The 22,014-nt window shown below is 49.9% G+C and overlaps 1 protein-coding gene and 1 long non-coding RNA gene across 5 annotated transcripts in view; one reads left to right on the top strand and one right to left on the bottom strand.

Annotated features, from left to right (window-relative positions):
• Nucleotides 1-2,425: 2,425 nt before the first annotated feature.
• Nucleotides 2,426-8,609, bottom strand: LOC308635918. Of its 2 annotated transcripts, XR_014019291.1 has the most exons (4): nt 8,476-8,609; nt 8,033-8,177; nt 5,596-5,662; nt 2,426-2,912 (listed from the first exon to the last, which is right to left on the bottom strand). It is a non-coding gene; the product is annotated as an uncharacterized lncRNA (long non-coding RNA). The 2 variants fall into 2 exon arrangements; XR_014019292.1 differs by having other exon boundaries at nt 8,033-8,583.
• A 119-nt stretch (nt 8,610-8,728) lies between these two features.
• Nucleotides 8,729-22,014, top strand: part of CSNK1D (casein kinase 1 delta) — a 29,726-nt gene continuing 16,440 nt past the window's right edge. Inside the window, exons 1-2 of one of the 3 annotated variants that reach the window (XM_081270729.1) lie at nt 8,729-9,106; nt 16,183-16,293. In XM_081270729.1, coding sequence (XP_081126855.1) covers nt 9,031-9,106; nt 16,183-16,293 — 187 coding nt within the window. In that variant the 5' untranslated portion in view covers nt 8,729-9,030. The remainder of the gene's footprint in view (nt 9,107-16,182; nt 16,294-22,014) is intronic. The other 2 variants (XM_081270730.1, XM_081270731.1) reach the window with 2 other exon arrangements.

Genomic DNA, 22,014 nt, shown 5'->3' with positions numbered 1-22,014 from the left:
TAAATATAAAAAAAAAAAAAGAATACAAAAAAATAAATACTAGACAAATGTGCAGGAAAAGGGACACTTTTACACTGTTGGGGGGACTGTCAATTAGTACAATCACTATGGAATTCAGCATGGAGTTTTCTCAAAAGTCTAGGCATGGAAGCACCTTATGACCCATTTATACCACTCCTCAGTATTTATCCCAAAGAATTAAAGTCAGTATACTACAGTGGTACATGCATCCCTATGTCTATAGCAGCAGGATTCACAAGAGCCAAACTATGGACCCAGCCTATGTGTCTATCAGTGATGAATGGATAAATAAAATGTGGTATATTTTGGAGTTATATTCAGCCATAAAGAAAAATGAAAATATGTCATTTGCAGGAAAATGGATGGAACTAGAGACCATCATGTTAAACGACATAAGTCAAGCCCAGAAGGTGAAGGGTTGTATGTTTTCACATGTGCAGAAGCTAGAGAGGAAAACAGCAAAGGAAGGTAGGGGTGAATCTCTTGAAAATTGAAGGGAGATCAGTAGAGGAAAGGGACCAAAGGGTGGGATGAAGGGAGGGGGAAGTGCTGGAGAGTGATATTGGCCAAATGATAATCATATTGTGTACATGTATGAATATGAAACAAATCCCACCATTACCTACAACTATAGTGTACCAATTAAAATGTGGAAAATTTATATTTTGCTTATCTGAAGTAAAAATCTATCTATACTTTTTTTATTTGCTAACTCTGGCCACCCTGAGGTGGGTATTGGAGCACCCTCACCTAGGAGGTGATAAGAACCCATGGACATTTGACACACATCACTACCACCTCCAGGTTTCCAAGAAGACAGCCAGGCATCCGATCCCATCCCTGACTCTGCATGGATCCTCAGGGGCTCTCCGGCATTGCCCTGTGAAGTTTCTGGACTCAAGGTGTGATGCCAGGAGAGGGAGAGTTAGTAAGGATGATTTTAGGCCTAACACACCCAGATCTTTCAAGAGTGTATTATTGTCCAAATTTTTCTTTATTCCATACTTACTAGTTCTCTTTCCATATTTAAAAGTAGTTCTATTTGAGTGTTTCTTAAATTGTGACATTAATTTCTGTTGTTTTCCTTTTTTTTTTTTTAATAGTTGGACACAATACCCCTATTCCATTCGTTTACTTTCATATGGTGCTGAGGATCGAACCCAGGGCCCCGCACATGCTAGGCAAGCGCTCTACCGTTAAGCCACAATTCCAGCCCCTATTTTTTCATCATCTCCCATAACTTCACAATGGGTATCCTGTGGCTGGTGCATTGAGTGGCCAGTCTTCTCCCTGCCAGGTCAACAGATGCTCTCCAGAAAGTCAGTGAGGCTCTGCAGCTGGCTCACCAGCTTTCTATCTTACAACCAATTTTCTTCTTTTATTTGTGTTTTGTTTTGTTTTTGCAGTGCTGGGGGTTTAGACCCAGGACCTCGAATATGATAGGCAAACACTCTACCATTAAGCTACATCCACAGCCCGTTTTTAAAAATTATTTTGAGATAGGGTCTCACTGAGTTGTCCTAGCTGACCTTGAACTTTCGATCCTCCTGCCTCAGCTCCTGGGTATTGGGACCACAGGTGGGACCCTTGCCTGGCTTCCTTCTTTCTTTCTTTTGATGGACCTACTTTAGGCAGTCCCTGGGTCATGGAGTACGATCCCATCTCAGCACTCCACTGAATCATTCCTTGCTCATTCCCCTGACCCACGGGCAACCCTGTTGATGTGTTTTGTGTGCTTCTATTTTATCATCTCAAGAAATGATAGATTTAAAGACCCATTGTTATTAGCAAGCTGGGAGTAACAGGGAAGACCTTTAGCTTGTTGTGGGAACAATCGGAAAACTAAAGCAATTTTTAAACATTTTTTAGGTAACATTTTTAGTTTAGAATGAATTTAGGTTTACAGGTCAGCTGTGGAGATATCAGAGAGTTCCCACGACCCCACACCCAGTTTCCCTTCTGTTAACAGCTTCCATTAGGGCCAGTGTTGGTGCATCACTAAAGCTTATACTTCACCCAAGTTCCCCGAGATGCTTTTCTCTCCAGGATCCCATCCAAGATCCCACGTGACACTTACTTGTCCTGTCTCCTCATGGCTATGCTTTTCTCAGACTTTTCATTGTTCTGGTCTTCACAGTTAGGAGCACTGGTCAGTTGTTTTTACACTGTCCCTCTGCTGGGATTTGCCTGATGTTTCCTCCTGTTTTGACTGGGGCTTGGGATATTAGGGAAGGAAGATCACAGAGACAAAGTGCCTTTCCCATCTCATCGTTTCAAGAGGCAGTGCTCCAATGAAGGATTCTTTCCCCAACTCCTCATGCTGTACAGTCAGTATGCACAGTCCACACGGAGGACCAGGAAGCTGATGGGCAGCACCAGTGGTCATTCTGCCCACTGCTTGGACAGTCAGGCCTCTGATGTTTCCAAGAAGTGATCAGGACAGGGTTGGATAGCAAGCCTGCTGAGAGCCTCTGATGGGGATGGTGGTTAGAACCCGAGTCTGGAAGTCTCTGGGCCAAGTGCCTGCCATTGCCTCAAAGCCTGGAGCACCCAGACCCCAGACTGCAAGCCCAGCTGGCTCTCCACCACTCTAGGGCTCCCCCATGCCCCGCAGGCCTCCTCTCCATGGAACCCTTGCACTCACCCATGGTAAACAGAGCTGAAGAGCTTCTTGCTGCCATGTGGGTTGCTGCGCCTCCCTGGCATTGTGCAAGAGGCAGGCCAAGCCCTGGAGGGCTCCTGGTCCCTCCTCTTCAGGGTCTGCAGGAAAGGATGCCATCCTGCTAGGGGGCCACTGTCCATTGCCACAGACGAGGGCAGCAGAAAGGACCCATCATCCCCACTAGCGCAGAGCTCTTCTTGTCAGGAGGAGAGAGCATATTGACGGTGTCCTGTGGGAGAGTGGGGCAGATGCCAAGAACCTTGGTTAATTCCAGCTTCCTGGGGAAGCCCACCCACCGGGGCTCTGTGGTCTGCCTGAGCTCAGGAGGGTATGGGGCTTCTCACAATGCCAAGGCAGAGGGAGGGATGTTCCTGAGCCAGGAATGAAATCCTGGGCCAGGGAACCCTGGGACACCGTTGCCCACAAAGACCGGAGCTGCACCCAGCCCAAGGGCCAGTCAGGTCCAAGCATCCAGTATTGGGATGAGCATCCTAGCTCAGACTCTAATGTCAGACCTGAATCATCTCCGTTCAGAGAGCACAGCCCCTGCCTCAAATATCCACAACGTGGGCCACCTCTGCCTTGTCCAGGGCTAGCATAGTGGAACTCCTGCCACTGCCTGGCCTCTTCGGGGGTCCATGCTCACCTGACCCAAAGCCTCAGCAAGAGTCCGTTCCACTGAGACCACCTTTGCATGGCCAGAGGTTGCTGCAGTTGGGGGCTGGGTCTGGCAGGAGCTCTTTGTCTTGGCCCTACTGGGCCATTCCCTGTGGCAGGGAGCAAAATCAGCCCCAGCTGAGACCCCTGGTCTCTGGCAGACTGTCCAGCTGTGCTGCCAAACCCAGGTATCACTGAGGTTGGAACATGGTTTGAGGCTGAGCAGCTGCTTTTCTACTTTAGTTCCACATGGCCAGTGGCTGCTGTCTTGTGTAGTGCACCCGGGAACCCTGCACCACAGCCCTGGGCTCTGTCAGGCCTCAGTTGAGCTGGGATGGATCTAAGGAGGTTAGGACATGAACTCACTTCCGTTGCTCTGGTATGGGTCAGGGATTGCTTTTCTCTGCCCAGTTAGTCATCAGGGTTGCCACCAAACTCTGAGAACCTAAAGGACTTTTTCCTTGGGTCCCTTGGATATCTGGGTCTCACCTGAGCCCTAGGTGACCCCAGCACTTCCTGGCCTTACCCTCGGCCTTTGGCTGGGTGCTAGCTTCATTCAACATGCACATACCCCACCTCTCTCTCGGAACACCCCTACATCGCACCATGGACCTTCACCCTAACCCCTCTCCCTCTGGCTAAGGCCACTCTTTGTCCTTGGGACCTTAGTGAGTCCCCTGGAAGCTGCCAGAAGCTGCTAACAGCAGCCCTTCTGGGTTCCCCCAATAGCCTCTGTCCAGCCAGCAATTGTATTTACTTGTATGTGGGTTGGCTTGTCCATCTTCACCCCCACCTTCAACAAGGACAGGGACCCTATCAGATCATGCTACCCCCGGGGGCTCAGACCAAAGCCTGCAAGTAAAAGGGGAAATAATCCAGCCAGAAATGGTCTCCCAGAGGTTTCTTCCAGGGGTTCCCTGGGGGCAGGGAAAAAGAGCACCCCGATGTCAGGTCCACTATTCCAAGCCTATGTGGACCCTCCTCAAGCTCCAGGAAGTTTCCTGGACTGGCTGCCTTTCCTACCCACCAGGCAAGAGCAGGTCCCCAGAGTTCCACCACAGACAAAGGCACAGGTTCCTAAAGCTCCCCAGGCTGTCCACAGCTCCACATCACCTCCTGGGGCTTACTGCCAATTTCCTGTGCCCCCCACACACTTCCTGGCCTCTAGCCTGCTCTCCATACCTCCCTCCCACAACAGTCTCCCAGTTGCCACCAGGAGCTCCCTGAACTTGGAGCAAGGGCCCAGAGGAAGCAGCCACCAGGTCTTTAATCCCAACACCCAGGGTGTTCCATGAAGCCCAGACCAGGGCCAGTCACAAAGTTCCACAGTAAGCCAAGAGGGCTAGTCACATCAGGACCCAGGGGCAGAGGCTAGGGCCTTGGGCTCCAGTGGGTATGAGCCAGTCTCAAAAAGCCACTAGTGCAGGGGCTGGGGCTGCAGCTCAGTGGCAGAACACTTGCCTAGTATGTCTGAGGCACTGGGTCTGATCCTCAGCACCACATAAAAATAAACAAAATAAAAGCATTCTGTCCATACACAACTAAAAAAAAGCCACTAGTGCAAATCCATTTTTTGCTGTTGGAACAGAATACTACTGTCACATTCCTCACGACTAAAACACTCAGGGTCACTCCAGGTGAACTGGGCTGCATGAAATAACCACACAAGAGACAGAGATACCTTTTTCTTTGTGTCCTGTGATGGCTCCTCTGACCTTAAGGGTCTGCAGAAAGAGAGAGAGAGAGAGAGAGCAGGTTCTGACCCCTTTTATTGGGGAGAAGCCACTCAAATGAGGCAGGGGGTCGGTTTCAGGGAGATGAGTCCAGCTTCCTGATGTCCACTGTCAGCAGACTGACTGACACCTGGGTAGGCCACACCCAAAGGCAGAGCAAGAGAAGGGGACACACAAAGGGGGTTTCCATGGAACATTGTATCCCAAACAGGGCAAGGGGTTAATATCACAAAGGAACAGGTGAGCACAGCTTGACCCCATGGGTGACACACCTACATCTGAAGTCACGCCCTCCACTTCTTGAATGGGGACAATGTCCAAGTCACTGTGGAATGTAGTGATTGGTCAGAGCCTCTTGCTTCAGTATGTGCAGGGTGGGTCATTCAGAGTGGCTCCCCACATACCACCCACTGGGTGATGTATAAGGAATAGAGCTGGGGATAGGGCATGCGCCAGGCTCTGGTTTCATCCCCATCACTGAGGGGTCAGGGGCCAATCAATGAGCAGAGATACATTTCTTACCCTTTGGAGGCTGAAGAGCCCAAGGTCAACAGGCTTGCATCTGGCAAGAGCCTTCTGTGCCATCCCCCTGTGGAAGGTAGAAGGCCAAAGGACACGTGTGAGGGGTGGAGGCGCCTAAGTACCCCCTTGTGCCAGGAGCCACTCCTGGGTCTACTTGAGCCCAGAACCGTCCTGTCCTGATCACTTTCTGAAGGGCCTGCCTTGCAGCTCTGTCCCACTGGCATTGTCCACAGCACCTGAACTGTGAGGGACACATTCAGACCATAACCCACAGCCTTGACGCTGACCTGCAAGCTGCCCAGGACCACCAGTTTGGGGCAGAGGCAGGCCTCCCCTGATCATCCCCACAAGGATCCTGCTACCTCACATTTTGCTCTCTCCACATGGTGGCTCTATTTAGAGTGTGGGCAAGACTGAGGGGCATCCAGGCCTTGGCTTTGCAGTAGGTGAGTGGGGCACAGGATCTCTCTGCAAAGTCGGCAAAGGAGCAGCAGGGAAAGGTGGGATGGCCCTTTTTTGCAAAATCTGGCTATGGCTCAAACAGCAGACTGAAGGGAATAAGAGTAGTTACTGGGGCAGGGGCTAGGACATCGGTTAGCAGAGAGCTTCAAACACCACACAGGGGTTAACTCCTCACTGCGGGCCATAGAGACCCACCAAGGTTCTGGAGACCTCTCCTGTCACGTGGAAGTATGAGTGAGTGAGTCTGACCTGGAGTCTGCAAGCAGGCTGACCCCAGGCTGAGGCCCCCTTGGCACAGGCTGGAGGTCCCCAGGGTTATCATCTCTCCGTCACTAAGGGAAACACAGGGTACTGCAAGATGATCCAGGGCTTACAGAACATGGCCCACAAATCGGAGGCCCCCAACTGTGTGTGGGGTAGCACCTACCAAGCACTCCTTGCAGTGTCTGGGGGCATGCTCAGCTTTTCAGGTGGTCAGTTTGGGACGGCTCTAGCTGCAAGCTGAGCTTGTGGGGGCATAGTAGTGGAAGGAGAAAGAAGGCGCTGGTGTGGTTCCTGAAGTCAGGTTCTATCCCAGTCAGAAATGATCTGGATCCTAGTGCAGAATTATGACCTTACCTCCCACACTCAAGGGTTGGCAAGCTGCCAGGAGAGAATTGACACCAGTCACTGAGAAGAAAGCGCGAGGAGTTTCTGTCAGGTCAGAGGGATGCTGGGACCAAGAGCAGGTTGTGGCGGGGCCTGGGATGCCTGGTGGGGGGAGGTGTTGGACAGACAGCAATAAGACAGACGGGAGCACACAGGATGCCACAGCTCCTCACTCCACTGCTGTGAGTGAGGGGTCCAGGCAACGTCTTGAACTGGACTCTCTTCTTCAGGGCAACTTAACCTGGTGGTTGTCAGTTGGCCTCTGACCATGCAAGGTCAAGGGTGATTTCCAGCCAGGAGAATGGGGAGGGAAGAGCTAAAGGGGGCCTGGCTAAGACCAGTGAGACTGAGCTCACCTCCCCATGCTCACCCTTTACAGTCCAGCCAGGCACAGGCCAGTGGCAGCAGTTCATGGGGCATTTTGGGGGTGGTCCTGCCCAGAAAGAGAGGTCATGTTTTTTTGTGGGAGCCATGCCCCCTGGAGACTTTGTGCCTCTGCCCAGCCCAAGGGACCCCTCATGGGCAGTTTATCCTCCCCACAGGCAAGGTTAAGAAGTGCCCCTTTGGTGGGTCTTCTGTATGTCAGAGGTCCCTACATACTGCCGTAGTGCTAGTCACATGTGCCAGAACATGGGTGGTCTATCTGTCCAGCACACAGTGATTCCTTCAGACTCCCAAGAAGCATCAGGGCCACAAGCAGGTTAAAGACAAAGCAAGACACTCCCAGGTGTCTCTCTTCCTTCAGACTTGATGACACAATATCTGAGATGTTGGCTGCTTCTTGTCTCTGGTCTCATGGCATAAATTCTTTTTTTGGGGTGGGTACCAGAAATTGAACTCAGGGGCACTGTACCACTGAGCCACGTACCCAGCCCTATTTTGTATTTTATTTATATTTTATTTAGAGACAGGGTCTAAGTTGCTTAGTGCCTCGATTTTGCTGAGGCTGGCTTTTGAACTCATGATCTTCCTGCCTCAGCCTTTTGAGCTGCTGGGGTTACAGGCAGGCACCACCATGCCCTGCCATCATGGCATAAACTGTTGATGTTTTAAGTCTCTGGGTCTGGGTCTGTCTTACTGCCACATGCCCAGCTTGGACTGACTGTACAGTCTGTGACCATCTCATCTCAAAATGTCCAGCGCTTGATAATGGACTTCTGGCAGGTGCTGCCCTGTGGGTACAGAAGAGCTTTAATCCACAGAGCAGGTGCCAAATGTTCAGACATAGGCATCAAGCTGTCCAACGGTCAGGCTGTTGGATGGCCCTTCGTTTTCTGCTGGGCTGTGAGCAGAGATGCATGATTAGAGAGCCTGTGCCTGCACTTACTGTGTGCGGCTTCTCTGGGGGATTCCTCCGTCTGAAGCCAGTTGTCAACTTGAGCTTCCACATCCTTGTTTGCTTTTTCCAGAAACAAGTTCACATTCAACAAGGATCAGATAAAAATGTCGACCTCGTGTCCAGGCTGATGGCACTGCAGGGAGAGGAGACAGATGTCTGGGCCTCACCCTCTGCACCCTTGGTGGTTTCACCATCCACCGATCTTATTGCCCACTTTGAGGGCCCCAGAGGTGGACAGAGGTGGACCAGGAGGCCAGCTCTTCCTCCCCCTTCGCTTGGTATTGAGAAGGGGTGGGCAGCCAAACACCGCAGGTACTGATGTCCTGCAGCGCCCAAAGTCCAGAAAATGGCAGCTCCTGTCAGGGTGGACTGCACACTTATGACCCCTGATCCAGGGCTGGGGCCCTCTGTCCTCGTGCAAAGGGCACTGCCTGGCACCTTTCCCAGGTCTGTCGAGAGGACCGGCTGGCTTCCCTGACACTTGCAACCAAAAGCCCCGCGCGACCAAGGGGAGCCCGCCAGTGGGTAGGCAGGACAGGCCCGGGATCCCGGAGCCCAGAGCGGATGCGGCTGGACGCATGCGCAAGCTCCGACCGGAGCGTCGGGCCCCGCCCCCTTCCCCGCCCCAGCGGCGTGGCCCCGCCCCTCCGGGTTGCTAGGGGAAGTGACGTCACAGCGCGATGGCGGCGGCTCCTTTAGGCAGCTGAAGGGGGACTGAGGCCCGGAAGATCCGAGTCCATCCGCGGCGGGGAGAAGGCAAGCGGGGCCGGCAGGGGCCGGAGCAGCGGCGGCGGCGCTCGGACTGTCCCATCCGCCCCGTATTGAGGCGCTGGGAGCGGCGGGGCGGCCGGAAAGCGATGGTGAAAGCGGGGCCGTGAGGGGGGCGGAGCCGGACCGGACCCGCAGTAGCGGCAGCAGCGGCGCCGCCTCCCGGAGCGCAGACCCAGGAAGCGGCCGGGCGGGCAGGAGCGAGCCGTATCGCAGTCATGGAGTTGAGGGTCGGGAACAGGTACCGGCTGGGCCGCAAGATCGGCAGCGGCTCCTTCGGAGACATCTATCTCGGTGAGACCCGGTCGAGCGCCGCGGGAGGGTGCGGGGCCGCGGGCGGGGTCGCGGGGGGCCGGGCCTGCGCCCAACGGCCACGGGCGAGCGGGCTGGGCTGCGGGGCCGGTGGGCCGGGGAGGGAGGCAGGGGCCCGGGGCTGAGTCTGTGGGGGAGAGGCTGGGGGCTTTGGGCCTCGGGTTGAGTGCAGGGGAGAGGCAGGCGCTTGGGGCTGGGGCCGGGGCTGGGGCTGGGGCCGGGGCCGGGGCCGGGGGGGTGGGCGGGCCCCGGAGAGGCAGGGGCTTGGGGGTCAGGGGCTTGGGGCTGGGACCGGGACTGGGACTGCGGGGCCGCCGGGCCCCAGAGAGAGGCAGGGGTTGAGGGCAAGCCTGGGGCTAGGGCTGGGGCTGGGGCTGGGGCTGGGTGGGCCCCGGGCCTGGAGGCCAAGTCTGCAGGGCAGGGGCAGGGGCGGGGGCCGCGGGGTCGGTGGGCCTGGGTTTGGGGCTGCGCGGGGGCCGGGTGGAGGCAGGGGCCTGGGGGTGGGGCCCGGAGGGGCAGGGCCTGGGCTGCCGGGCGGGGCCTTGGCTCCCTACCCCCATCTAAGGTCACAGCAGTAAACAAAGGCCACGCGCGGCTCCACCGCGGGTCTTGAGCTGGCTGTCTCCACCCACTCACTTGCAGGCTGACCCCGCTTCTTGTACAATTGGGGGAGGGATGTCAAAACAACCCAAGTGTAGTGTGGAGGTGGGGAGTGGCCCAGTCAAATGGGGAAACCCTGGGCTGGTTCTGAAGGCTCCTTGTTGCTGTCTGATCTTGCCTTTTCCCAAAGTGGCAGCTTCAGGTAACTAACCCACTGGAGGGGCCCCATGTCTCTCCAAGTTACCACCTTAGTCATAAACATTCTGAAAATGTTCCCCTTGAGCTAGGACTTTGGCTGGCCCTGGTCAGAGTCCCTCCACCTTGGAGTAGTCATTGAGTACATTATAAGCATCTGAATTGAATACTTAATACCTGGAAATAAAAAATAACTAAATTTAGCTGATTTCAGACAAAGATAAGATGTTAGCAGAAGTGGAGGCTAGGGGAGCAGTAGGAAAGTTCTCATGAGTTGTACTTTGGACTTAAAGTTCTCAAGGTAGACTTGAAAAAACATTTGGGTGGGGATGTCCTGAGTTGTGTTAGTAAAAGGATGTATGTGGGTATACACGGGTAATAAAAGGTTGGCTTAAAGCTTCTAGTTGGGAATTTGAAATAGAATTAATTTTTCTAAACTTAAAATTCCATTAATTTTTCTCAGTGGAATTGTGTACAAATTCTTCCAAACCCCTGAACTTGAGAGTGTGTGGCCTAACAGTGATGGGTCTGTAGAGCGACTGCTGCCTGAGTTAGGGTAAAGTTATGATGTTGAGCAGCCCTGCCTGGGTGTATATCTCCCTGTCAGGGATGGTTGAGAGTCAGCAGTGCCTTGGGCCTTGCCTTTCAGATTATCCCAAGTTTGAGTGCTTCTCATTCCCACCCTTTCCAGGACCTTGAGGGCTGACAGTGTTAATGAACTAGCCCTGTCCGGTAGTTGGTAACTCATTTTTGTTCCCAGTTAACCTACAGGGTAACCCCATCACATGCCATTTGATGTTTTTGAATTTGTATTTCTGCTATAATGGCCTGCTGAGAAAAGTATGCTGTAAAGACATTTGGGTTTCACTATTTAAATATTTATAACTAAGTAGTCAGCCAGATGCCTTCTCACCAGTGTTTTGGGACTCAGAAGTGCTGGGTAAATGGAAGCCGTTTAGCTTATTTATAGAACAATGGATTTTGGCACAGGTTTTAACCTCAGGATCTAGGAGCTGTACTGAAAAGTCAATCTGTTAGGCACCCTTTTGCAGGCACCAAAAAGTAGGTGTTTTGAAATTTTTTGCTTTCTGAGACCTTGCCAAATAACTGTGCTTTCTGAAGATTGACTCTGACAATCAAGTTATGGTTTGGCTGCCACATGTCATTCAGAGGTGTAAGCATGTTGCATGAGCATGCAGACTTCACAAGTGTTCTGCTTCCTCAGTGTTGCATCCTTTGGGTACCTTGTGCTGGACACAGTGGGCACTTGACCATTTGGATCAACCTCTTCAGAGGGATTTGTTTTGTCTCCTCTGTGTGTTTTAAAAGGAACTGGTTTGTCCATCAGGGCGTACTCACTTGCATGGGGTTGGGTACCATAAGTCTTTACATTGGCATTGTCTCTTTGCCCACTTTGCTCCCCTTTCAAGCCACCCCACTTAGGAACTGAAACAAAAATACTGTACTAACATGAGTATGGAACTTTGGGGTCTATGGAAGGTGCAGAGTCTGAAGACCATGGGATGGGTGGACTAATCTGCCATTTTTCTGCAACCAGACATGAGGAACTGGGTCTTGACTTAAAGTCTTTGTGTGAGTTCTGGTGTGAGTATGATTAAAACCATTCCTAACTGTGGCAACTCGGGTTGTTTTCTCAGAAAGCACTTCACTCCTCCAGTGGGGCTCATCTTCCTTTGAGCCTGACACTGTAGTTTTGGATTTCAACCCAGGACTTTTCTGTATTTCCAGGTATTTGAGACTGGGAGGAAGGGAAGGCTATCCTTGAGTTTATGGCAGTGCCCCTAGTTGGCCTGTACCCTCTGGCCTCCTGCTGTGCAGTAACCAGGAGAAAGGGCTGTAGTGCCACCATGTTGTACACACCTTTCCCAAAATTGTCCCTTCAGAGAGGGGCAGCATGTAGAGCTGTTTCTTGAATGTCCAAGTTTCAGAAAATGTGTGTACTGGAGCTACCATGGGAGCCAGAAAAATCCAGTCTCCTTCCTCAGTCCAAGCCAACCCCGTGTGGAAGGCTCTTTAGGGGGCAGATTGGAACAGTAGCACAGCCCACAGGCCTGTGGAGAGCACATCTGGGCAGGATGTCATGTGCTGGTATTGCAGGTAGGTTTAAGGCAGTCTCAGCCTAGTGTCCTTCCCAGTGTCAGCCTATCACTGGAGGTGGTGGTTTTGTTTGTTTGTTTGTTTGTTTGTTTTGACGCAGAGGAAACCAGAAATTCTTTCATTTTGGGTGGCAGTGTGTCTCTTAGAAACTTGATAACATCTGAAAATGGAGCCAGTGCTCTTGTTGTGGACCATGTGTTCCCAGTCCAATGGGAAGAAAAGCCTGTGGCATGGGCCAGGCTGAAGGCCAGTTTGTCTGATGGTGTCATGGTAAGTGGAGCGTCACTGTGTTAGCCATTGTGGATAGAGTGCCTGCAAGGTGCCATGTGGTCTAGGTTTGGTCTCATCATTTGTTTTCTAGAAGCACGCGGTATGGTCAAGGAGAATGGAGTTTGTTCTTGACAACTGTTTCACCATTACTCCTTCAGTTTCTGGGAGTCTCATCTGTCCGTCCATCTCTTACCTGGATGGACTGTGCATCAGACTACGTGATGTCCCATATTTGGGGAACTAAACTTTAGTAACCTATTCATCTCTGGTTTTCACGTTTCCCCCTCACTACCCTGATGTCTCTGGCGAGTGACCCCACTGCTGGCTGACCATGAGAATAGAGCAGTCACTGCCTCTTACTGGGACTCCATTTCCCTTGGAATTTGGTATTACATGAGCATCTCAGTGAGAAATCATGATATTCTTCCTCACCACCTTGTCAGTGTCCCTGAGAGATGACTTTGACCTGTTGTTCCAAGGTGGTTCCCTATTTTCTATTGATAACCCTGGGTGGGAATTACCAACAGCCACGCTGGTAATTTAGCGTGACTCCTTCCTATTCCAGGACAGAGTCATGCTCTGGGTTATGTTTATGTAATTCACTATTTATTATTTCTTTTTTAAAAAGTATTTATTTTTTAGTTGTAGTTGGACACGTTACCTTTATTTATTTAATTTTTTTAATGTGGTGCTGAGGATGGAACCCAGCGCCTTGCATGTGCTAGGTAAGCGTTCTACCAACTGAGCCACAACACCAGTACTCACTACTTGTTATTATCTGCTCAACTCAAAGGACTTAATTTTGTCTTTTTGGAATTAGCAATATCCTATGTCTAAACACAGACCGACATTTATGCTGAGTGAGGGAGCCCTGTCTTAACAGAAGACCAGAATCATTGAGGTGCACAAAAAAGGGTTTGATTAATGTCCTCAAATATACAACCTGAATAAACATCTGCTGGTTACCTGATTTTGTCTTGTTCTGAATCATAGCTCTTAAATGCCTTTGTTCCTTCTTAGAGTATTTCTCAGGCATACTTATAATAAAGGAACAGGTTTTATAAATAAGATAGACATGTTGCAACAATGCCAAATGACTGTCAGACCTTGTCAGTGCTTCCTTATCCTGTGTTTGTCCCCTTGAGGATTAGTAGCAGTGTAGGGAAGCATTGCTGGTGGGGCATGGGGATGCTGCCAGCCAGGGAGGTGGGGCAGGGCTTCAGGGCTGCAGGCTAGTGGGTTTGCATTGGGACCTGCAGGGTGCACAGAAGCCGTCTGCCTGGTCTTTCTTCTTGATAGGTAATGAAGTCCATGGAGGAAATCCTGGAGGGTGTAAGAGTGTACTACTCTCAAACATTTGTCTTTTTTTGGTTGATTTTTGCCTTTCTCTGTGTGTGTGTGCGTGTGTGTGTGTGTGTGTGCGCGCGCGCGCGCACGTGCCAGGGATTGAACCCAGGGGTACTTAACTACTGAGCCATGTCCCTAACCCTTTTAATTTTTTATTTAGAGACAGGGTCCTGCTAAGTTCCTGAAGGCCTCAGTCTCCCAACTATCATTCCTTTCCAGCTGGTCAGCAGATTCAGGGCAATCTTCCTGTATGGTCCTGCAGGAAAACTGGCTCTGTTTGCTATTATAACACATGCTCTTGGCTGCATGGCAGGATATAATTCAGGTTATGTTTCAGAGCTGCCAGTGGTCATTTGTTCCCACAAGTGTCAGTATTGTAGGAGCGATGTTAGACATGAGCTTTATCAGCTGCAGAGTACTAGGTAGAGTCATCCTCTGTCTTCGTGAAGATCCTGGTCCTAGGTTCATTGGTCCTAGACTGTCCTATCAGTGTGGACTTGCCAGCTGGCAAGGAGCGTGGTGTTGTCTCCTGGAACTGTGCTGCTTTGAGGTGCAGGGAGTCGCTGATGTAACTGGTGAGATGAGTCATCATTCCTCCTGGATGGTGAGTTCAGCTCAGAGTCCAGGTCCTTAGGGGAACTCGGAGGTCATTTTTCATCCGCATGGTATGTTTTAGATGAAGTCATTTCTTTTGCAATTGGATAGATTGTCCCAGCTGTGGGCAGGAAGAATGAGCTCTGTTACCATCTTGTGATTGCCCCCAAAGTGTCTATTGAATGGTATGTGAAGTTAAATCTGAGTGGTCACTGGTAATGATCAGGTGCTATTAGTTCTGCAGATCTTCAGCGTTGCCCAAGGGCTTTGGTAGGCTTCTGGGAGTGCTGCGTCTTGTGCAGAACTCTGAGCCACCAGAGTGACTGGTTCTTGGGGGCTCGCTGGACAGCAGTCATGTCCTCATGCTTGTTGGCCTTGATCTGGTATTCCTCTGGGACTCAAGCACTGTGTAACCATAGCCCCTTCATATCCGTAGCTCCCTGTGAAACAGTCTGCAGAGTCCCCTCAACCCATCTCAACTGAGAAGAGAAGCTGAGTTGCTTAGGGCTGGCCAGACTGCTCTGCCTCCACTGCAGTCTGTCTAGCACAACCTCCAAGTGGGGGGGGTCTCCTAGGAGTCTCAGCTTGTAGGAGCCCTGTTAATCACTTTGCAAATGACCACATCCCTGGGCAGGATGAAAGTGTTTTGTACTTTTGTCAGGGGTGGGCATGGTATTGGGGATGGAACCCAGGGGAGCTCTACCACTGAACTACATCCCCAGCCCTTTTTTGTTTGTTTTATTTTGAGTCAGGATCTTTCTAAACTGTCCAGGCTGACCTTAGTCTTATGACCTTCCTGCCTCAGCCTCCTGAGTAGCTAGTACTTCCTATTTAGAAGGACCCTTTGAGGGGAGAGGAGGGCCAGGTGTTCCATCGCAGAAGACCTTGTTTCTGTTTTCAGAGCCCTTGGCTGCATCGTGTGATGAAAATGGGTCAGGAGTTATCAAGTAGGGCTTCAGGTCAGGCATGGGCTCAGGAACATTCTTGTGAGCCTGGAGAAAAGGTGGTTGCCAGCTCTGCGGGTCCTTATTGGAGAAAAGCAGAGGCATGACATCCCTACATAAAAACTCTAAACTGGGCTGAGGTTGTGGCTCAGTGGTAGAGCACTTGCCTAATGTGTGAGGCACTGGGTTTGATTCTTAGCACTGCATATAATAAATAAAAATTAAAAGGTCCATTGATGACTAAAAAAATATTTTAGAGAATGAAATAAAAATAAAAAACTCTAAACTCATAGAGTAGTTCATTACAGTATTAGTCACAAACTGACAAAAGTTGTGTGCCCAGTATGTGTTCCATAGGTGGTACCAGTGGAGCCCTGGGAAGGGTCCTTTTTTCTGATCTAACGTCCCCTGGAAGGGAGTGAGGGAATCCTTTGGCTTAATTGAGAGTCTGGCTGGAAATGGCTTCTGCAGCTACGTAGGCACTGGGCCTACTTGAAACTGCCTGACTGCTGAGGGTTGTGATGAGTGGATGCTATGCCTGTCTGGACTGAGGCTGTGGAGGTTTGGCATTTAAACCCCCTCCCTCATTCTAGAGGGAGACTCAAGCACACTCCCAAAGGCCTATTAAGGCAGCATGGAGAAATATCATGGCACTTTCCAGTGGCATGCCCTGGGCAAGTGAATGCAGAGGCCGCTGGACAGGGCTGAAAGGAAGTTGGAGACCAGAAAGGAAGGCCCTTTGGCTGTGGCGACCCTGGCATGGGTACAGATGTAAGCAGGTGGTAGAATTCCAAATGAACTTTCTTATGCATGTCAGACAATTGTCAGACGGTTGTCAACCGTTGATACCATCTTTGAAAATGGAGAGCATCCATCATTGGTTTATCTCAGAAAATTAAAAGCTACCAGCATTTCTGCAGTGAACTGTGATGTTGGGTCATTTGGTAGACATCAGATGATTAATGTGTATGGTTTTCTTTCTTTGCCAAGGTACGGATATTGCTGCAGGAGAAGAGGTTGCCATCAAGCTTGAATGTGTCAAAACCAAACACCCTCAGCTCCACATTGAGAGCAAAATCTACAAAATGATGCAAGGAGGAGGTATGTCCTTTACCTGTTGAAGGAGAAAGCCAAGGTTTTATCCAATAAGAGAGAGGATGTGTCTCAAGCCAGTCTCTGGTTTATTTTGGGAAAGTAGGGAAAGGTGTCTGTCCATACCCTTGACCAAGTTGTTTGTGGCTTTTTCCTTGAAGAGACTGGCTCAGCCACATAAGACCTCACTCAACAAAGAGAAATAGTTGTGTACTTTTCTGCTTACATACCACTTTTCTTAGCTTCTGCTAGGTTATACTGTCCTTGAAATGTAGGATTTGTGTGAATTTTAAAATGCATGGTGTCTATTGATGGTGGCAGGTGTCACCAGTGATATTGCATATTGTACTGTGGCCTCTGGTGGGTCACATATTGTGTTTACAGCTTTGGGGGTCCCTTCAGACTGTCTGGCTTCAGTTTTCTCTTGAATACAATAAAAGTTTTCAACTGAGCAACTTTTGTGACACTTTCCAGGTCAGTCCCTTTTCCAGTTCTGTGGAACCTTGCCCCAGGACCTTGGGGTGCTTGAATCCAGTAGGTGTACCAGATCTGGAACCAGAGAGTATCCATCTTGATCTCAGAAGTGTTGCTTTTAGAATTTTCTGGACTCTAAAAATATAGTTTTAGTGGAGCAGAAGAGAATTTTTATTGGGGAATTCAAAGCCATGGAAACAGCAACATTGTGGAGGGTGGGGCTCACCAACATGTTCATCTGAGGGTCTGGTCTTGGCCTGAGTGAGGGAACCCATTTGGGAGCAGTGTTTGTATCTGAGGGATGGCTGCACTTTGCTAGAAGTAGCCTTCAGTACTGTTATAGTTGGAGGGTAGAGGGAGTCCCCCTCATTTGTCCACATTGTCTTCATTGACCAAAAGGGCCAGTAGGAGAAGGGGGATGTTGAGGGAATCTTTGAGGCTTGAGGTCTTCTCACCACAAAAGCAGCATTTTTGTAACAAAGTGTCTTTGGCTGTAGATACATCTCAAAATAGCATACCTGTACCTGTTTCTGTGGTTCATCTTAGTGATGTCCAGAGCACCGTGTCCTGGGCTTTGTGACCAGAGGAGGCTACGGTGATGAAAACTCTCTGGTGTCATTCCTCCTCCACTGTCCCAAGGAGAGGTCGCCAGAGACTTCTCTGAGGGACCTTCTATAGAGGATCAGCTTCTGTGGGGCGTAGAAATTATAATGCAGCTTTTAGGTTGTGACGAGTAGGGTAGAACAAGGTGACACTGGGTTTGACCTTTGCTGGGGGTTACATAAAATCTACAAGCTTAAAAAAGGCATTAAGGAGTGATTCTTCATGAGAACATGCAAACTGGGGGAGCCTGTGATGGGAGAGGGAAGAACTGTCCCACTGGTGCAGACATCTGGCAATGGCCAGAGAGGAACCTGTTCCACCCAGGAGGTCTCAAATCCAGCACCATCGCTGCTCCCTGTACATGCTCTTCTCTGCCAGTTGCTCCTCTCCTCCTCAGTTGTGGAGAGCTGTCTGCAGACCATGCCAGCTGCCCCTGGTGGGCAGTATTGCCTCCTGCTTTGAACTTAATGTAGAGTGGGAGGAATCACTTGCTCCCTTGTTTTTGCCCACATCGCTTTTCCAGGATTCTGGAATCCAGACATGATTCCCAAAAAATGGGCTTTCTTCCATTTGGGCCTTTGATTGCCATTCCCCAGACGTGGGTCGGGTTTTACTATTGGATAAACCAGGGTTTTGAACCCTGTTGCGTGTTTGGTAGATAACCTTGAAGGTTTGCTCTAGAAAACACATAATGTTGCACCTGGGCATCACAGTGCACTCCTGTAATCCCAGTTACTTGGGAGGCTGAAGCAAGAGGATCACAAGTTGGAGGCCAGATTGACCTACTTAGCAAGATTTTTGTTTTAAAAAACAAAAAGGGTTGAGGGTGCAGCTCAGTGGTAGAGTGCTTGCCTGGCGTGCACAGAGCCCAGGTTCTAGTACCACAAAAGGGGAATAAGAGCATGCTGTGTTCAGCAGTTCCTGTTGGATGAATTCTAGCCAGGACCACACTAGGGTCAGCAGGTACAGGATGAAGGCACCTGCTCTGCTTGGAAATCACTGTGCTTTGCTGCACTCCAGCCTCTTGCAGCATGTCCTCTGCCTAGGTGGTTGTGGGTTATTCTTCAGGAAGAGACAACAATTAACTCTTGACAGTGCTTGTTCTGACCTTGCTTAATGTGGGTCATCTCAGGATATGCTGGAAGAGAAAGTCAGGGCAGAGTGGATGTGATCGTTCTCTGACACATTCATCTGGGAAACTTGTAAGGCTGGTAGTGCCACAGTGCCTGACCAGAGAGCTACTGCACTCGGGTGGTCACGCTGCTTCAGGGAGACACGCTGTCCTCAAGTCAAGGTGTTTCTATGTAGTATGTACTGACTCCTCAACCACATGCTGCAAGTGAGGTACAGGAGACTTCCTGGTGTTCCAGGGACACAGGCAGGAACTTGAGTATTCTGCCCTGCAGCACTGAGCATCATTACGAGCCCAGAGAGTTCCATCTGTTCACAATCTGGTTGGGACAATAGGTCGAAAACAGTGGTGCACACATATAATCTCAGTGGCTTGGGAGGCTGAGGCAGGAGGATCACAAGTTCAAGGCCAATCTCAGCAACTTAGTGAGGCCCTAGGCAACTTAGTGAAACTTGTCTCAAATTTTAAAAGGGTGGTACTGGGGAGATGATTCTGTAGTAAAGCACCCTAGGTTAAATCTCCAGTACCAAAAGGGGGGGGGGCGGGGAGAAAACTTGATCAGAAATAAATTAAAATCAACCATGTTGGTGAAAGATTGGGATAGACAGCCAGTGTTTACCGACACTAAGTGACTGCCAGATAGACCTAGAGACCAAAGTCACTGCTCTTTTCCAACCCTAATGTGCCCAGGAGTAGCTTTAGAATGCTCTTCTTAGTAAGCCCCCCAGCAGAGAACATTTTACTGGGTTCACAGCTGCTTCTGGTCCAGGTTGAAAGTGGCTGGTGTGGTCTGGGGCAGGGAGAGTGGGGTCTCTGTAGGCAGGGGTGCACGCACCATGATCCTTCTGTCACGAGGTGTGGGAACTGTAAGTGTGTGTGTCAAGAAAGGTGTGGTGGGTGATAGAGTGGACGCTTGTGCCACTCACCCCAGCAGGGAATTGGGCTCCCTTCTGGAGCACGGCCACCTGCCCTGCATGAGTTTGTCTCCACAGGCACTTGCCCCCTGATGTTTCCAGGGTTTTTGGTGTTTGTTTTCCAGTGTGGGACATCAAATTCAGAGCTAATGAACACTAGGCAAGTCCTCTGCCACTGTGCTGCACCCCAGCCCTGCTCTGTTTTTATTTCTGTCATCCCACAAGACATTAATGTTTTAAAAAATTTAACTAATGATATGTCAGGAAACATTTGGCAGGTGTGTTGTTTGTTAAATTGGGGTCTTGCAGTTTTGCCCAGTGTGGCCTTGAACTTGAGATCCTCCAACTTCAGCCTCCGGAGATCTGTGATTGCAGGCCTGTGCCAATGTTCCCAGCTGCCATTTTTATTTTTAGTCATTTTTTTTTTTTTAATATTATTTTAGATGTTGATGGACCTTTATTTTATTCACTTATTTATATGGATGCTGAGAATCAAACCCAGTGCCTCACACTTGATGGGCAAGTACTCTACCACTGATCCACAACTCCAGCGCTATTTTTAGTCATCTTAAAATTGCTGAAAAATTCATGAAAACTTTTATTTGTATTAATGCTGAGTCCCCACATTTGTAGTGTATCTTCTTGTAAATCATAAGGAAGGTTTGTGCCAGTATATGATTCTGTCCCCTGGTTTTCATCCCAAACATTTGTCTGGTTCTTAGGCCCCATAAGGGGAAGCATCTGGGTTCACAGCTATAAGTGGCAACAGCAGTAGCCGGTGTCCTCCTTGTGGTGCTTGGGTTTCTGCTGGCCTCAGTTGTTTCCACAAAAACACCAGAATTGGTACTTTTCAGGCATAGATCCGTTTCTGGATTTTGCTGGTGTGAAATGCCTGGTTTCACAGAGTCCTGTGACCAGAAGGTTCTTTACCTTGCATCAGCAGGATGTCCTCTTGAGTGTTTCTGTGGCCACTCTGCACAGGCTTCACCCGTTTGCTGGCAGTTGAGAATGAAGCATGCCACAAAGCTTCATCTTTTCTGGCCAGTGATTCCTAAGAGCAGGAGCCCTTTGGTGGTAACTATATTTTATTCTGTTTTTAATGCCACAGGTGGTAACAATGTTACCACTGTGTTAGTGCTGCCCTCATCCTGGAAGGAAAGGGCACTGGATTGGGTACACCCAGAGTTCGGTGAGTCTGTGCCACTTGTGTATCCAGATAGACACAGCTCTGAATGTTGTATAGTACAGTTATATTCTGTAACTTTTTTTGACCTAATACATTGCTGAAAACTGCTATTATTTATAGACAATAAAATTTTTACTTGGTGAACCTAGAAAGAGATAAGTTTTGTTTAGCTGAAGAGCAAAATATGGTCATTTCATTTCATTACACCAACAATAATCAGTTAACAAAATGTAGTTTTAAAAATGCATTTAAAGTAACAAAAAAAGAAACCCATACAAAAGCTATCTGGAAAGGAATACTTTGAAATGTCAGTTTTCTGAGTTGCTCTTAAATTCAGTGAAATTTTCATCAAAATCCAGCAGCTTTTCTCACTTGACAAGGTGAGTCTAGAATTGAGGGAGAAGAGGGAAGGGGCAAGTTGAATTCCATACTCCAAGTAGTGCAGCTTGCTATGGAGTGCTTCTGATCAGAACTGTCTTGCTGTGGCTCTAGATGGGACCTAGGAGCAGTGACACACCTGGCCCTTGCATGGTTCCCACTGAGAGGAGCCCAAAGTGCTTAGAGAAATGGCCAGGTCTAGAGCAGGGCAGGAAGAGCTACAGTGAGCCCAGAACATGGCGCCGAAGGAAAGAGGTGCCCCCTCAGCAGGTGGGCCTGCGGCAGTCCAGGGATCCGGGAACAGGGAACACAGTTGAAAGCTGCCTGCGGCCTGCGTGGAACTGGTTCACAGTGACCACTGGTGTTTTAAGGTCACTCGCTGTTCTCAGAATCTTGAGATTACAAGTAAACTGGATTGTCAGAGTTATTGTGTGTCTTATGTGTGTCTTTGCTATTTGAATACTTGGTCTGATTCACACACTGGTGATCAGGGTGCTGAAAATTTTCAGAGTGCTTTGCATTCATGAGTCAACTCTTTGAGTGACTTCTGCAATAGAGGGTTACCCATGATCCCAGGTAGGCTTATTCTTATCTTTCAATTTTTATCAAATGGCCAATTTGATTCAAATAGAATAAATGAGTGATGACAAGGGTGGGCTGTCGGTGGCTGCTGTGTTCCCCTTGTGAAGGTCCAGACCTGGCGCCTGGCTTTTCCTCCTCTGCAGAAAAGACTTCCTTCCCTCCTCACTGGTGGTGCGGGGCTGCTGGGGCTGCAGTGTTACCCACAGACCGTGCAGCGTGCCTAGTGTGGTTCTGTGCTTCTGCTTCACAGAGCTGGCATCCGTCCTCTTCCCTTTCTCCCTTCTCGGGCTCCACTTCCATCCACGGCTTGGGGTTGCCCCACAGCTCCCGGGGCTCTCGCTGGCCTTCTCTGAGTTTCAGTGCTGGCTGTTGTGGGTGAGTCTGTGGTGTCCGATTCCTTATTCCACTTGGTGGGTTTTTTCGCTCCAGACGCCGTAGTTCTCAGCCCTAGACATTAGATT

Source organism: Spermophilus citellus, assembly GCF_964194105.1.
Source record: "Spermophilus citellus genome assembly, chromosome: 17".
NCBI lineage: Eukaryota > Metazoa > Chordata > Mammalia > Rodentia > Sciuridae > Spermophilus > Spermophilus citellus.
The sequence above is the reverse complement of the archived record's forward strand: the minus strand, read 5'-3'. Positions and strand labels throughout refer to the sequence as shown.